The sequence below is a fragment of the Poecilia formosa genome, unplaced genomic scaffold (genome assembly GCF_000485575.1).
Source record: "Poecilia formosa unplaced genomic scaffold, Poecilia_formosa-5.1.2 Scaffold14, whole genome shotgun sequence".
Lineage (NCBI taxonomy): Eukaryota > Metazoa > Chordata > Actinopteri > Cyprinodontiformes > Poeciliidae > Poecilia > Poecilia formosa.
In genome coordinates, this window is record NW_006799953.1 from 1,929,660 (window position 1) to 1,947,359 (window position 17,700).

General features: G+C 38.7%; 1 protein-coding gene across 2 annotated transcripts in view; it reads right to left on the bottom strand.

The window, feature by feature from the left end:
• The window catches only part of nlgn2b (neuroligin 2b), a 92,195-nt gene that overhangs the window by 8,789 nt on the left and 65,706 nt on the right, over window positions 1-17,700 (bottom strand). For both annotated transcript variants that reach the window (XM_007545900.2, XM_007545898.2), the window contains exons 5-7: window positions 5,782-5,967; window positions 847-1,112; window positions 576-729 (exon numbers count right to left, since the gene is read on the bottom strand). In XM_007545900.2, coding sequence (XP_007545962.1) covers window positions 576-729; window positions 847-1,112; window positions 5,782-5,967 — 606 coding nt within the window. The remainder of the gene's footprint in view (window positions 1-575; window positions 730-846; window positions 1,113-5,781; window positions 5,968-17,700) is intronic.

Here is a 17,700-nt window from a genome sequence, read left to right on the forward strand (position 1 = left end):
TATCAAATTACATTTTGTTTGCAGTTCGGTATATTAATCTGCCTGCACTTATTGTGCCTTCCTGAGGTGGAGCGGTAGTGGCGAAGCGGAACCTTTGTTTGGGGGGCGTTGCTTCCAGGTTGGTTTAGGGATGGACTTCCGGTTTGCATATGCAGTTTTATGGGGGGGGTTATGTGTAAGGTTCATTATTGCCTGTGATGGAAGTAAACCAAGTTTACAAGACAGTAGTAATGTAAAACATTAATATTGTACACTGTAAAAGGTTTGTTTGTTAAATAAAAAAAACGCAATCTGGATGCTATCGGCGGCGCTTCGGTCATCATTGCTGACTTCTGTTTATCTGTCCTTCAGATTGTGTCATCACTGTTGCAGCAGTCCTGACACTTGGGACCTGTTACACATCCATCCATCCATTGTTTTAGTTTTCTTATAGACCTTCTCTGCATTTTGATTCCAACATTTATTATAATTGGAAACTACAAAAAAAAAAAAAAGAAACTGCAAAAGAGAAAAAGATATAGATATTAGCGTGGGACTAGATATCCATTTTAAGGTAAGAGGGATTGTGATCTGACCATAAGGGTATCCATACAGATTGTCCACGAAGTTTGAAATCGTGTAGTCGAACGAAGCTGCAGAGATCCCATCTTCTCCTTCACTGTCATCCACAAACTTCAGGCCTTCTCCCTGATTGACGCCCAGCAGTATGTCGTAGTTGAGGAACTCGCCCTGAAGAACACATGTCAGGACAGGACAGCGATCTAAACACACCGATTGTTAAAGGAACGACAAGAATCTGCCACGGTTCCGTAGGATCTTTCCGGATATTAGGAAGTCGCCGTCAACCTGCTGCATGAGGATCTCCGGGTCATCCGGCACCACGTCCCCGTCCACCACGGGCCCGAAAGCGATGTGGTAGCGGGCGGGCTGAATGTCTTGGTCCACCAGCTCCCGGAAACTCTTCCGCCGCAGACAGTCCACCAGCTCTGCCATGTCCCCCAGGGTGCAGCCCACCTTCTTGGCCAGGATCTTGGTGTAGGTCAGAGGTTGGTAGTTGACCGACCAGCTGGAAATGGCCGAGCCGCTCTGAGCGATGGCCCTCTGGAACAGGCCTGCACAAAGCAAAACCACAGATTAATAAACATGCAACATGTATGCTCTCCCGAGTAGCATCTTTTTTTCTCCCTTTTGTTCGGCAACTAAGGAGGCCTGTAAGACCTTCCAGTGTGAGTGCTTTAAATAATGCACATCCTGGAGAAGGCACAATTGAAGACTGTAATGTACAAAGCGGGCCGAGAAGCTTAACATGCTGCTTTTAACAGCTGGAGAAGATCATTATGAACATTAGTGAGGAAAAAAAAAAAGAAGGAGTTTTTTCCATTACATACAGCGAGAAAAACAGTGACGAACTCCGTACCCAGCTGTGGTCTGGTTGGATGAAGCGAGAAAGACTGAAAGGAAGCGAGAACTCCTCGCACTGTTGCACCGATGCACTATTATGTAAAAAGACTTGCTGTCCCTCTGTTTTATCTGCAGATTCTGTCATTAATAATTAAGCCTCCCTCTCCCCCCCACCCTCATATTCTGCATGTGCCCCACCCCCGCTCCTCTCCCTGTGAAATCAATTAAGAAAGCCTCTCAGCTGCAGCTCCAACCCCGCTCCTTTATCTCGTCTCTCCTCTGCAAACACGTAACATGCTGTACTTCTTTAAAAAAAAAACAAAAAAAAAACAAGAGAAAAACTCTTTGCCGCACTCTGCGCCGTTACAGCCGACGTTCAAACGAGCAAATTCATGCGGTACTCCTTTCATTTGCTTGTGCAAAGCAAGAACTGTAAAAACTTAACGCTGCCGTTTCCCAAAACTACGCAGGTTTAAGGTAAATTATCACTGACATTTCGACACGGAAAAAACAAACTCGAGCTCGCAAAAGTGTGTCTATGCGAACGCTCGCTGACTTTTTTCAAGCAACAGCTTTCATCTTTACTGAATTTGATCAGGATTTTATGTGACAGACGAAGAAAGTAATCCATACTTGTAAACTACAAGTAAATATAACTGTCAGTTTGACAAAACTTAAAATCCTTTTTAAAAGATATTCAGCCCTCTCTTACTCTGATTCCACTCAATAAAATTAGGGGGGGAAAAAATACTCACTGCTTTTGACCGATGTTTTTAAGAGCCACAGTGGTGTAAAGTTACAGACCACAGATCTAAAGTTTTACATTTTATGCGACAGCAAAGATGTGGAAGGTTTTTATGGGGGAAAAAAAAACAACACTGCACATCATCCTGAACACGCCATCCTTACTGTAAGACCAGATGGTGGCAGCATCATGCTGTAGACCAGCTTCCTTTTTTTTTAAAGGAAGCTGGTCAAAGTAGATGGGGAGATAAATGTGCAAACCAAAACACTAGTTAGAAGCTGCTAAAGACTTGAGATTGCAGCGAATGTTCACAATCCTAAACAACCAGAGCTACAATCGAATGGGTGAAATTTTTTTAACTACGTGTGTGATAGCCAATGTAACATTTAAAAAAAAAAAAAAAAAAAAAGTTTTATTTTAAGATTATTGTGAGCATTTCTTCCCTCTTGATCGCACAGAGGACTCGCTTCTTTTTGCAGATAAATTTTATTTAATCTGTCCTGGGTCACTGAGTCAGCGTGAAGGTTAACAGTAAAGTAATAATCTGAAAGTTTAGAGCACCATTCTCTCTCTCCGACTCTCCTCTCAGCTCCAGCAAACACTGTCACATGAGAGGATTAGCGGACAAACATCTGGTGGGTGTTTTAGAGATGAGAAGCTGTCAGTTTCATTCCATAAATTTCATTTATCCACTTCAACAAAGCCCAGTTTTGTAGTTTATTTTATTGTCCGTTCACAGACAAGTAGTTGCATGGAGAGAAATGGTGACTTTAGTTTGCGACTGCCGGCTCACGTGGCGGACTTTTCTGAATAACACAACTCAAAGCGGACTGAGTGCTAGCAAGAGTGTTTTTCTTGTGTCATCCCTAATTTCTTTATATTTTGCTTCAAATTCCTTGTAATTTTTTTTTAAACTTTTTTTTTTGTAAAGTTTGTCTTTTTGAATGGACTTATTCCTCAACTTGTAACCATATAGTGCAAAAATGATGGGTTACCATTTTAATTTTTCAACTTTTGGTTGAAAAACATAGCTTTAGATGGTCTGAGCTGCAACTTCCTATAACAACAATACATAAAATATATTGTGAAGGAGACGTAGTTACAAATAACCAAGCTGAACGTCCTTCATCCTAAGTGATACAAGGATGCTGTGTTGAATATGAGTTGAAACCCAAAGTACCAATGAAACTAGTGGATACTCCAACCCTTCATCTGACAAGAAAAGTTTAGATGTTACATGTTTTATGGGTTACCAAGGAGATTGAAAGTAATTTGTTGGACAGACGTTGCTGACCAAGTAATTTCCTGCCGCTGTTGGAGACACTTCTCCTGTCTTTGTATCTGACTACCTAATAACTCATAGGAAGGTTGTGCTTCATCAGTTTATGAAATTAGAAACTTTATTTCAGTCCATCATATACCTTATATCTCCTAACCTTCTGTTTTATCGGCCAATAAAGTGCACTCGTTTAAAGAATCTGACTTCAGTCCTGCACTCTCAGCGTACATAGTGATAAACAACTTTAAAAAAATAAAATAAAAATTAAGACCACCGCAAGAATTTCTTTAAAATTGTATGTTTATAGTAACCGTTGCGCCCCAGTCTGTTTAAATCCAATAAACACACATCATTCCCCTTATTGAGCCCAACAACAATCAGTCTTATTCAACAAAATACTCTGAAAACTTTGTCATCATTATTTTATCTCCAAAAACATTGCTTTTTTAAATTATTTAGATCATTAATGATACTTTGCTTATATGTGATTCCATTAAAAAAATACGTGTATTGTTTGGATTTGGGAGAAACGTTGCACTTTATAGAAATACCCACAAAATGTTCATCCTCCTCAAACTCATAACTTTAAAGGTAAAATCAAAGAGTTTTAGATGGAATGTGAAATTACTTTATACCTTTAAAACAATTATAAGAAAGCCTGTCTACTTTGAAGCTACTAAAAAAAAATGAACCGAATGTGACTTGGACTAAGTGATTCTTTTGAGTAAACTCATAAAAGTTTCAGATTTTGGTTTCAAAAACCTTCATGTATCTGTTTGTTATAGAAGAGATAAAAGCAGAACTCCTGAGTGTAAACGCCCCATCACCAAGCAGCAACAGAGATGGCTTAAGGGTGTTTTGGTCCGCAGTCGAACTTAGTCACGTTGAGCCGACATGGATATCGCTTTGTTCAGCTGTATTATGTTTTCAGATAAATATTTATCAGGGAGCACATATGACAGCGACTCCCAGTGAATCTTCAGGCTCCGCAGAATCTGCTTGGAGATTAAAGGGGAAGCACGGCATCTGAGTCGAGTCACGGGTCACTGCATTCAGAGCCTGTTTGGGTTCAGGATGAACAGAGTGTTTCAAAGAATAGATTTGTTCAGAATATGTGTCAGCAAATTGAATTTGAAGGAAGTAAATGCTATTTTGCCTATATGCTTTACGGGAAGTAATCACAATGATAATCTTAACTAGGTATCTGTCTGTCTGATCCGGGTGTGTTTGAGCAGAGACGCATCTAAAAGTTACAGGATGGTAGCCCTCGAGGACTGGAGTTGGTGACCCCTGCACTAGACCAATACATGCATAATTTCAACTTTGTTGAGCAAATAAAAAAACCCCTGAAACGAGCGAGGTTTGAACTTACAGGACAAATCGCTGCCTCCTGAGCCACTGCCTTTCTCACAGGGCTTTGTTTAATCACTGGAATATTTAAAGAGCGTCACATAACTGCAAACCAATGAAAAAATGGTCGTCTATCTAAGCTAACTAGCTTAGATAGACTAGTTAGTTAAGATGAGCCGGCGAAAAGCAGAGGACGAAGCAACGAAGAGGCCCACGGTAACTCTGGAGAGCTGCAGAAATCGGGCGGGAAAGCCTGTTGCAAGGACAACTTTCAATCACACACTCCACAAAGCTAGCTTTTATGGAAGAGTAGGAGTGAGAGAATGCTCTATTTGCAGTTTATCACGGGCCATCAAAAGGACACGGCGAACATGTGCTAAAAGGTGCCCTTCTCAGATGTGACCAAAGAGAACTAGCTAAACATCACCCTGTGTTTTATTTTATTTTTATTGCATTATTCAGCTTCCCTGTTTTCTCTCTGTGCCCTTCTTGCCTTTAACGTCTTGTTCTTGTTTGGCGCCCTTGAGTGTCTACAAAGGCGGTTAAAAATAAAATGAGTTATTAACAACACATCAAAGCGGGCCGGTCCACGTCAAGGCCTAGATTAATTTGAGAGTCGGTGGGGAGATATGAACACTGACCATACATCTGCGCGATCTGACTGATCTTTGGGCTATTTCTCGAAAAGATGAGTCGGCGAAACTTTCAGTTTCAAAGATGGGAGAGACATACACCCAAAAATACCTCCAGCTGTCACTGGAGGTATTTAACAAAAAAAAAAAAAAATGGTTTGACACAGGAGTGGTGGGGTAATAAAACACTGAGAGTTTCAATAAAACACTATCCAGGCAAAATCGCATCCATTCTATTCCATTGACAAATATGTTGATCGGTTGTACGCCGAGCCTTAAATAAAACAATTAACAACACCCAGAAACGAAACCCTCTTCCAAAACACTAATGTCCTTTGACAAGCAGCATGGCTGTGATGCTAAGAGAAATTTACCCTCAGAATGATGGGACAGGATGAGAAGGTTTACACAGGCAGCACCGGCTCCGGAGCCAAAGATCGTGATTCTCTCTGGGTCTCCTCCAAAGTGCTCAATGTTTTCATTGAGCCAGCGCAGAGCTTGGATCTGGTCCAACAAACCATAGTTCCCCTTAGCAGATTGGTCCCCCGTGCTCAGAAATCCTGCAGGGTAAACAAGAAGAAACAGAGACAGAAGACGCAGGTTATGTGTGAATGGAGGAGTGTGTCGGAAATTCAGTCACACGAGTTGGACAATTTTTTTTTTTTAATTATTATTTATTTTCTGAATGATCCCCACACAAGCAGGAGGCTGCGCCTGTCATTTTCACGGATAACACGACCCCTGCCTCTCCGAAGAGACTTCACACGAAAAACCTCACAAAATTACAAAATTTCTCTGAAAACACCACACAGTTTGAAATAATAAAACAAAAAAATTATATATATATATTAGCAGTGAGGGGAGGAGAGCAACAGAAGGCGTGTTTCACCTTCTTCCTGGACACACATTTACGCAGCAGGTGCACACCCACAACAAGAGAAAAATAAACCGAACATAATGCGAGCCGCACACAAACAGAATGCCTCGTTCTTCCCCCACGCCGAGTACATTACAGGGTTCAAAGTTATTTTGCCCATGCGGTGACAAATTTTTATTTTTTATTTTTTCAAAGTCTATTGCTACTCGCTGAGAGTAACGCACGGAAAATGATTTCTCTAAACTGGATGGGAATTCTCCTCAGAGCGGCAGCGGCAATAATGAGAAAATACCGTGTTTGATTTGGCCACTTCCTGTCCTGGCAGTTGCTGATGAGCTGTATTAATTGTGCCACTTCCTGTGAGGGTCTCCGGTCTCACAGCATTGACCATGACTGATGCCACGGGCAAGCGAAGTGACACAAGATTTTAGCTTTGATTTGGATCTAATATCTAATCACAAATAGCACGGCGAGTCCTCGTCTTCATTATGTGCGGCAAGAGTAATCTGGTCATAATTTAAGGGGTAATATGAATTTATGTCAATTCACTCAGTGGCCTTGGGTGCATGGCTAATGATGTCCCAACGGTTTTCGTCCTGCCAACGGCTTACTGTGATAGCTCTCATTACTCATGGCTTCCACTACAATGTTAACAGAATTATCAATCAGAATACATTTAAGTCTTTTTTTTCATGTTGTTGTTTGCATCCACTAGTTATTGTTAAAACATGGAGGACTTAAATATCATTTATCAACGTTCCTTATTCATAAAACTGTGATCAACTGTGAGTCAAGAAATTATTATAATAGTAAAAGTCGAACAACACAAATTGGGCCAAAACATAATAAAAAAAAGTACCACAATAAGAGGAAATTCAAAAGCAGATGAGGAAATTGGGTCACACAGCCTGTCCTAAATGTGGTATAAAATTATATCTGGAGGATCTTTTGTCTATCCTTCTATGTCTGACAAAAAAACTAATAGAATTTTAGAGAAAATATGACAGATCAGCATCAGAACCTGGATATAACTTTTGTATTTTTATTTTTTTTAACCACAGGTTTAAATTCATCACATGCGCTACAACAGAATACCCAGTCCTCAGTTTTTGATGATCGTCCCTAAAAAGAGCTGGGTTATATGCAGCAGGAAAATGATCCAAAGCATTCACCTCTGAATGGCTCCAAACAGTGTTTTGGACAGGTCTAGTCAAAGCCCAGACTTAAATCTGCTCCGGCAATACCTTACGTAGGCTGTTTGGACAACTTTTTCCTCTTGATTAGAGAAATCATCAAAAACAATTACCTGTTACAAATCAGCATGACATAATAAAGTCGAGTTATGCACCATTAGCATTTTTACTAACACACAGAATTATACTGTGTGTCAGGTGTTTGTCCCTGCTAAAGGCAGCTACATAACATTTAGAGTGTTTAAAACCATGATCCATGGAGCACAATGACTTATTTGCAGACGAATTTCATCGTCTTGGAAGATTCATTTAGTTAAAAAAATATAACAAATGAAAATCTCATTTAAATTTATTGGCAAACTCCCAATTATATGAGCAAATGTTATTCTCACAGGATGCCTGAGATAATTTTTGGAGGTCTTGGCATTTAACCTAAGCCCACTGATGGTTTCCATGACTCAGGGGTAAATTTAGGCTCCTTTTTATGAATCATATAATTGTCTTAAAAACCCCCCAAAAAAACTGTTTCTGTATATTTAAGGCAGCTTAATGAAAGCACATTGATTATCAGACCCTACGCCTGACGCTGTAGGAAGAAGGCTGATATCATCGCTTCCATTTTTAAAGAGATGAAAACATAATTGATTTATAAGCGAACAGCAGACTGGTGCCATGAGCATAATGCCAAAAATACAGAGTTGCTTAACATGTGTAAAAAAAAAAAAATAAAAAAAATATATATCTAAAAACAGGGCCCATGAGTCAGAGCTGTATAAATACAACTCTAAGAGCATGCACATGTGTGGGAGTGTGCAAAACTGACAACAATTATAAATACAGTGTTTCTTTGACACTGACCGGTTGGTTCTGGCTTGATCTCTGCCTCATCCAATTTTTTTACTTGTTCCATTTTATGAATTAAATCAAATCAGAAATATTTGTTGCCAGCAAAAAAATACACCTAAAATTTAAGTTTCCTATACGTTTTATAGTCTAATCGATGGTGCTTTTGTGCTGCAGGCCGCCTAGCTGGACAAGCAACTCTTCAGTCTCACAAACTGTGGTTTGTTTGTTAGGTAGTAATCGATCTAGGAGACATTACTGTTCAGGCCTCCGCCTATGTCTTTTGGATTTTCTGACAAAGAAAATCAGGCCGACTTGTGTTGAAAGCGCTGGAGAAAACAGAGAATATGATGCTTCCTTTGTCCAGAGGATGGCTGGTTTTTGAAAAACATGTACGATGGCACCTTCGACTCTAACTTGATAGCAATAAGAAAAAAATGTTTATGTCTAATTACTCAAACACAAGTCTCATTCACGGTGTGGAACGTCAGGCAACAAGAATAAACAACTCATTTCTAAGACGCATACACACTTCTGTCTGTGCTCGGAGTGTTTTATTAACCGTAACCCCAGTTGCGACTCGGTTTAAAACCTTAAATAAAACATAAAGAAAAAGAAAAATTACATGCCTCTTCCCTAGTGCAGTTTTCTTGTTTGGGAGTCAGGGATGACACAGATAGCTCAAGTGACTGAATTAAACAGTATGTTCTAAAGGGCAGTTGGAAAAAAAAAAAAAAAAGTAGGACAGCAGCAAAGTACAGTACACAGGCACAGATGGTTCAATCAGCATGCTTGAATGACAAAGGAAGAGCAGCAGGAAGTGGGTTTTATTATTAATGATTATTGTAAGTGACGATAATGATCACAAAAGCAGCAGTAATGAAGGTGGGAATTTTTAGTCCTGGAGGACTAAACATTTTATTATTATTATTTTTTCCCTCCCTTTTTCAGTTTCGCATTTTAACCCTGAACACGTTTGATTAATCTGGTCACATATTAATCAAATAAATCCCTTTTTGTTTTTCCATTTTCAAGAAAATGACTGTTCTTTTAATGTCTTGCAAATTTGCTAAGAAGAAAATCTGCAGTGATTCAGCAATGTCCTCAACCAAAATGATAATGAGGCAGCGATCAGGGGAAAAAAACAAAAAAAAAACAAAGCATGATTAAACTGGGATGAGGAGATAATAGGACTACCTAATTCATGAAAAACCACAGCTGCTTCCAGCTTCCACGAAGCCCAGCGTAGTGTTGAACAGGCTGTTAAAAATAGAAATCTCTCGTTACTTCCGATCATATCACTGTTGCTGCTGGAACATAAGGAGCAATCCGCGCAATTAAGATATTGTTTACACTCTCCTACTTTACCGAGCCGTTGTCAGATCCCAGCGATTGTCTGGCTCGACTCTGACCTGGTCGTGCATCAGCGCCGACCCCTGCTACTTATCAAAACCACGAGCATGTGCGAGCGTCTGCTGGCCAGTCGAGTGCTGAGCAGCATGCCACAGTTGCCTGGCAACTGTCCAGGGCTTCTGGCAAAATTATATGGACAGACACTCACAAAAGCACTTGCATACACATATCCGAGCGCTTCCTCGTTCAAGTACACAGCAGCTGCATGAACTAAGAGGGTAATGCCAGAGCTAGCTACCGAGTCTGGAAGCTAGCTTGTTAGCTGTAGCCAACACAGCTTGCTTCGTTTTACGAGTTTGGTTTATCTTCAATAGGCCCCTCCCCCCTTTCGCCAGCACCGTTTTCTTCCCTCTTTCTCTTACAATAAGTTTTCTTTCTGAACCCACCCCACCCCCTTGTGCTGAGCTGGTCTTCCTCCTGACTTTAGCGCTGAGAGCAGCAGTTTGTGAGGTTGAGCTCATGCATATTCAACTCTTGCTTTAGGTAAGAGCAAAGGAACCGTGAGAAGAGTCATCAGCCTTTAAGTAAAGACGCAGGTTGAGGGAAAAAGCGATGAATCTCTGAGGGAGCACAGACGAAAGGAGGGGATTTTAAACCCGAGATGTTTACCAAAATGACGTGAAAATTCTGACCCAAAAGAGTTTTATGACATTATTAGGGCACTTGTAAAAGGACTATTTCAAGTGCTGGTAGTGTAAGACATAATCTTTATAATTACACACATAATATTTAGAAGACACTTATTTTGAGTGTGGTAAACTAAGCAAAAATACAAGAAAATTTAAATTGGAAAATTTGTTGATTCTGGTCATAGATGATTTTCTGTTTTACTGGCACTCACCTTTGGATAGAAATAAACTTGTGGATAGTGTTGAGAAACAACATATTTTCTACCTGTTGCTCGTTGTCATCTCATCTCCCCAGATTAGCATAATTAAACTAATATTTCCAAAAGTAGAAAAAAAACAGGGAAAAAAAACAACAACAGAAAAACTGATCAGTTTTCTTTTTTTTTTTTTTTTTTCTCAGACACTTAACCTAAACAGGAGAGCAATGTTAGCAGGTCAATTCTTTTCCAGGCTACTTTTGATTTGGAAATGTTTTTTGGCAGACGTTTGTTAAGGTACGGATCTTCTTATTTCACTGAGAAAAGCAACAGAGAATGCTAATCACAGTTAGCAATGCTAACCTATCATGCTAAATGCTAATATAAAAAAACTGCAGAGCTGTTTAACACGGACTGCAGCCCTACTTTACATGACTCCTTACAATATTTGATACAGCACATTGAATGGTCCATAATAACCAGATTTATTCACTAAATCCTCAGAGTAGAGCGGATTAAATCTGTTGAGGAATAATAAAAAAAAGACAAAATGAGAAATGAAATGAGAAAATTAATTTTAAAAAAATACAGTGACGAGCACTGTGCAATAATGTTTATTTTTGTTCTTTCTTCTGTCTTTAATATATATTTATCTAAAATAAACATGCTTATTCTTTTATGATTCCTATGATCCTGCGCATTTTTTTTAGTTGCGATGATCCAAGATCTATTTTCACTGCCACATTTCCCACTGACTTCCATCTTCTTTCGAAAACAAATAATCTTTTTTAGATTTCCCGCGTTTATTTTGATGGTTTTTGACATATTTATTCTCTTTGGCGGCACTATTTATTCTTTCATTTATTCCTCTTCATATTCATACATTTATCCCACCCCCCCCTCTCTCTCTGTGTGTGTGACAGATTTATTCTCTTTCGTGGCGCCGCCGTGACTCTGGAGTCTTAATCGTGAGCCTCGGAGATGCGGAACTGTCATTCAGCCGCTCTCGGAGACATCTGCAGAGTAATCTGAACGGAGCACCTGCCTTTTGGTCACTGAAAACCGTCTCCACAGGACAGTGTGAAGGCAGCGGAGAGGAGGGGCTGGTGTGGAGTCCAGGGAAATGAAGGATTAAAAAAAAAAAAAAAAAATCCACAGACATAAAACAGGTATTAAAGGGAATATTGCCTTAAGCTATTATCAGATACTGACTGACAGAGGTGAAAGAAACATGATGAAGGACACGTTATATAATTTCCCCGTGACATCACAGGTGTGATCAGAGGCTTCAAAATTCTTCCTTTTTTTTTTTTTTAAATGCAGGGAGAAAGGGTGATTAAAATGTGCACATGAAGGTGAAACACAAACTCGGGTGAAGATTTTGTAAAAATGTCAAAGAAGAAGTAACATACATGACTCTAGAACACATGCAAAAAACAAAAAAACTGAGGGAGTATTCATGATATCTACATGTAGCATTATTGGAGTGTTTTAGAGGAAATCTACCGCTGCAAGTCTCAATGAAGCTTAAGGTTCAGTCAGAAGACCAGCTGACAGATTTATTTCAATTATGTTTCACAATCTGTGACCAGGCATGCAGAGAAATTAGATTACTTTTACCACATATCTTTACGCCATATGTGTAGAAAATTGGGAACATTACTAAGTGCAGTGAGAACATTTTTTTTGTCCCATACATATTTTTTATTGTTATTTTTTTTCTACAAAAGGCAATCTTTATACTTAGACTTTTGTCACATAAAATCACAGACTATTTTTCCAAAAGTTTTGGGGATGACTGAGATTTTTATTTTTTTTTTTAACCAAATTGCACACGGACCTTTGTTTTGTTTGACTTTGAAACTCTCAGACACACTACATGCTATTTTTGTTAAATTTCTTTTTTTTTTTTTTTTCATAATGACCCTTGAACGTATCTCCCTTTAATTGTTCTTTTGGATTCTTTTGTTACCTCCTGGATGAGGAATCTTGGAGTAACTTTGGTAGATTTTTTTTTCTCTACTGAGTATTTCCATTATGTTTTCCCGGTTTGTGGTGAATTGCTGCGGAACAGAAACCCTGAAAGACATCAATGACTTTTGACCCCTTAGATTGAGCTACTGCTTTTTGAGATTTTCTTTTTTTTAAACCTACTTCTTTTTTTTTTTTGTCAAAATTTCAGATGTTTTCACATGACTTTATCTGTTCTTTCAAAAGCTCTAGTCTAATTCAATAAACATTGGCAGCATTCTAGAAAAATGAAAAACACACGAAAAAGTAGATCCCATGTTTGTAATCAGTTTAATAAAATATTATTTAGTTAACTTTGAAGGTAAAGATGTACTTATGGACGCCTGCCACACATTTCTAATGTGGCGCTCCATTCTTGCTTTAAATACTGAATATATTCATGAGAACCATATTTTTTTCTGAAAATGCTAACCACAATAAATGATTCTAACATTCGTAATCTCAACATCATTCTCATGTGCTCCATGTCTTCATGTAAAGACCTGCCTTTGTTATGAATCCCAGTAGGTTTGATTTTCTCTCCCTCTCTCTCTCTCTTCTTCTTCTTCTCTCTCTAATTTAACCCACATATTTCTCTCTTCACAGCTCTTTTTCTCCCCTAAGGGACATGTGCTGCACATTTTCAAAGCTTTGAATCATAATATAATAATATGCTTAACTGTGGCTGACGTCTGTGGGTAAGGAGAAAGATATAACTTCCTGCCATGCTGATGCACTATTAAACCATTTGCCTTCACTGGCTCATTGAATACCATTAAATTCCTTCTCCTGGTGGCACATTTCACCCTTCAACCCACAACGATGTTTTTTTATTTTTTTTACTCTCAACACCCACTTTCTTTCTTGTGATATTTGGGTGCGTGGAGACGTGTTGTTAAATTATTCCATGCAAAGTCGGTGGATTTACACATCGTGTCACACTTTATCCACTTCATATATTTATTTATTTTCTCCTATAGTTATGTTCCTGTAGCAAATGTAGGCTTGTTATAGAACCGAAGAAAATAAACTGCTGGGATCCTGTCAGCTCGCTAGTAATTAGCTTCATTTCTAAGACCGGAAGCAGATCTCAAGCTGTTCCTGTGAATTTAGGCGTCAGACCAGCTTAAATGACATTTCATGGGCGGTATAGGCTAACATTCAAGTCTCTGGTTCACTAATGCAATCGACTTTTCAGGCTTATCGAAACTCCCACTGCAGCAAGCTACTGTTACAGTTGTCAATTTTAGGCTGAAAATCAGGTCAAAACAAGTTTACTTTATTGAGTTATACAAATAATTTAAAAACCTTATGACAAAATTGTACACAATAACTCTCCTGTGGTTTACGGATCACATCTATTCACTAATTTTCACTCAAACAGATTTTGGTGCATCTAGATCTGCTTTTAATTCATTTATTCAACCTAAGTGAACAAATTATTTAAAACAAAAACTGTTTTAAATAAAGAGTGACCTGTCCTGATCTTGTTGCTGAGATCAGGACATTGAATCATAATATAATCATATTATGATTATTATATTATGATTTTTTTTTTTAGTTGAACTCAGAAAAAATTGTAAACTCGGTGCTTTTTTTTTGCACAAAATCCATTTACGTTTTAGAGCTACAGCAAATAGTTTTTGTGTGTGTGTGATTTTAGTTTTTAAAATAAACATTCTTTCGGCTGCTTTTAACTGATTTTGATACATGAGACACAACATTTGGGCATCACTGGATAGAGAGCAATAATATATATGAATACATGCATTTGTTCTAACTTTAATAATCAAAATATTATATTATTCCAGCCACTTTCTATTAAATATTTTGAACTATTACATCACATTATTCCTGCTAAACTGCATAAACAACTTCATGGACCTCTGGCTGACCAGTTTCGCGAAACTGTCATTTTTATTGCTTTTTGTAGTTTAAGTTCAAGGATGCTGAAGCGACAAGTGGATAAGTCAAAAGGCTCAATTGTTGGGTGTATTAACTCACCCAGTTCATTACACGGTCAACATCTGAACCTCTTATTGACCTGTATGTAATCTTAGAAACCCACATCGGTACGGAGTGTCCCTTTTGTTGGCGCAAAGCAATCCAAGGGCGAGCGCTTCAACCGCCTCCGAAGGGTTTGATAGCTAGATATGTCCACTTAACTCAAAACAAATAGATGCTTATGATTTATTTTGTTTATAATTGTTGTGTTAATGTCTTGATGCCACGAAACTACATTTACAGTCATTATCGCATCGGTGTTTCACAGACTATGTCTCGTCTGAAACAGGACGCAGGAAGCGCGAGGGATTTTTAGTCAAATCTATTCTTGGAGCCAGAGTGGGCAACCATTAAACTTTATAGACTGACGGCTAAAAGTGCCCATGGATACAATAAAGATATCATTAAAGACAATGGACATAAAGCCAGGTCAATCAAATAAAGGTGTGTATCATTGGGTCAGTCTTTAACTTTGCAAAGACATTGTTCGGTGTAATGTCTGTCTGTAAGCAAAAGCAGAGAAACAAAAGGCAACTGTTTTACAAACACTTGTATTGATCAGTGAAAGATCCAAACATTCTCAGACTAGTTAGTCTTTATGTACAGTTTATTATTTACCTGGATTTCAAAGAAAATATTAAAAATGATTTCTATTAAAATGAAAAATACAACTTTTATAATTGTTTAAATAAAACTTTATTCCCTGGTTTATATTTCTAAACTCAGTATGTGACCGCAATATAAGAATGATGCAACACAAAGCAAAGAATCCTGGTAACTGGTTGGTGAGTTAGACGGAGCCAACAATGTGTGAAATTGCTGATTTTTTTTTTGTGTGCTGTTTTTTATTTTCATATGAAAAACGCAATGTTGTGCTTTTCTAAAATAAAAGAAAACATTAAATTACTAAATTGACACGAGACGATTTCTTCAATCTGCAGTGCATTTTTTATTTATTATTGAATGTGTTTATTTTAATGACATACAACACTGAAAAATAAGAGGATTAAAAAAGATTTCAGAAAAAAATGAATTTGGAAAATATAAAAAAAAAAATCAAACAAATGAATTACCAGTGTCCTTGAAAATGAACAGTGACAATTTTCCCAAGAAGTAAGTCATGTACAGCATCGCTGTCTCCGTTTTAACTCCTTTCTTCAATCTGCAGTGCATTTTTTTATGTATTTTGTTTATTCCTGTGTACAAAGAAATATGGATTTTGTTGGTTAAATCACTTACGTTGGTCAACTTTAAGTTGGAATTCTGCACAAAGCTTTGATACTCATTTTTCATAAAAGAAAAATTTGAGCACTCAGGGTCACAACCAAACAGTTTTAGGTATAGTACTATAATTGTTTTTAAATGTTTAAGCTGATTTAATGAAAGGGATTCTTTATCTTCACAAATTGTCAGACTATTTTTTAAAGTTTTTTTTTTTTTTTTTCGGTTGATTTGTTAGGGTTAGGGGTTTCATACGTAAAGTAAAATTTCTGAAAAGTATTCAGTTGTCAGGACAATAACCATATAACCACGGCTTTAATTATTATGTGAGCCAACGCAAGTTTTAGTTGTTTACCATCATGAAAATTAGCTTCAAATAGAGAACCTGTCTTCTTTCAAGTAACAAGCAAAAAATTTTGAAAGAAAAAAAAAAAAAAAAAGAAGTAAAGCGAAATGTTTCCAGAAGACGCGTTTCATCTCTCTTCCCGAGGTTAAAAATGTTCCTGGAGCCAAACGATGGTGGTGGGCCTTTCCCCAGAGTTCATTAATTAGTTAATTAGTTAATTAGTCTGAGCAGATGGCTGTGCTGCACAAATCAGAGTTCTCCGTGAGCCTGGAGCGGGAGGAAGGTAGGAGAAGGTGAGGCGAGAAGCGCTTCTTAAACCACAAACAGTCTCCGAAAGCTCCGGGGCCTCGGCTGAGTGCAGCAGACATTTGCTTCGCATTTTCACCCATTTTTATCACTTTACCGCTCAGTGTATCATAAATTGATGAGAAAATCCTTTAGAAGTGGTCATTTGTTAGACATATATGTGTGAGGGGGTCGCGGGTGACAGCACAAAGCACTAAAGCCGTATAGCAGGGCGCTTCGGTCCCACCGCATGGAGCATTTATTCCAATGAATACTTTGCTTCGCTGCAGATTTAAAAAAGCATTTCTGTAGGTTTATTTTTAGCCTGCCCCCGTCTCCCCCCTTCTGTTTCCTCTTCCCTCACCGTCTCTCTACGATTCTCCCCCGCTCATCCGTCTCTATTCCCCGCTCTCCCTTCTTCCCTTTTACCCCTGACTCTCCATCGCTCCCTTAAAGGCGCAGGCGTCGCATAAAGCGAGGCTGGCATGTGTAAGCTCCTGCGAGTGTAAGTACAGGATAATACTAAAGATTAGGACATAAAACCATTAAGATTCTGTGTACCTCTGTTTCTCACTTTGACTCAAATGCACAGTGTCAGAGAGGAGGGATATTAAAAATTCAGATGGATGGTGCATTATTCATGTGTGTGTTTTACGCGCCGCACGCAACTAATTACGGAGCACGCACGCACGCATACGTGCCGCGGCTGCTGCGCTGCACATTTAGCAATTGACATGTACACAGGCCAACATGCGTGCCTATGCAACACACACTCACTAGGATAATCGCCTTAGTACAGTAACCCATTTAAAGCATATCTGAGAGTGTGAGTGAGAGGGGGAGAGCTCGCAGTCGCCCACATATCGAAATTTTTAACAATCTTTACAGAATCGAGGACACTGCATCATCCCTCATAATAACTCGGCCGGATCTATATCCACCTCTGTATTTCTGCGCCTCGTCTCAATTTCCATGGTTTTCCCAGGAACTTGCCAACTTTGAAATGTTTGAGTGCACCTTAAGGAGCTCAGGAAGGCATCGCAGCCCAGGTGTCGGAGCAAGTCAGTCACATTTACAACCCTGGACACAAGGTCAAGGTCTCTGCGACTGGAGCAAACGGAAGAGATCGCCTCAAGAGTTTTCCACTTACCAGGTGCTTCAATAGGCGCACCTGGGCAATTGCTGGTTGAAAGAAATATCAACCAAAGCCAATCACACGACAGCAACTCGATGCATTTAGGCGTCTGGAGATGACTTGCTAAATTCAAACTATGA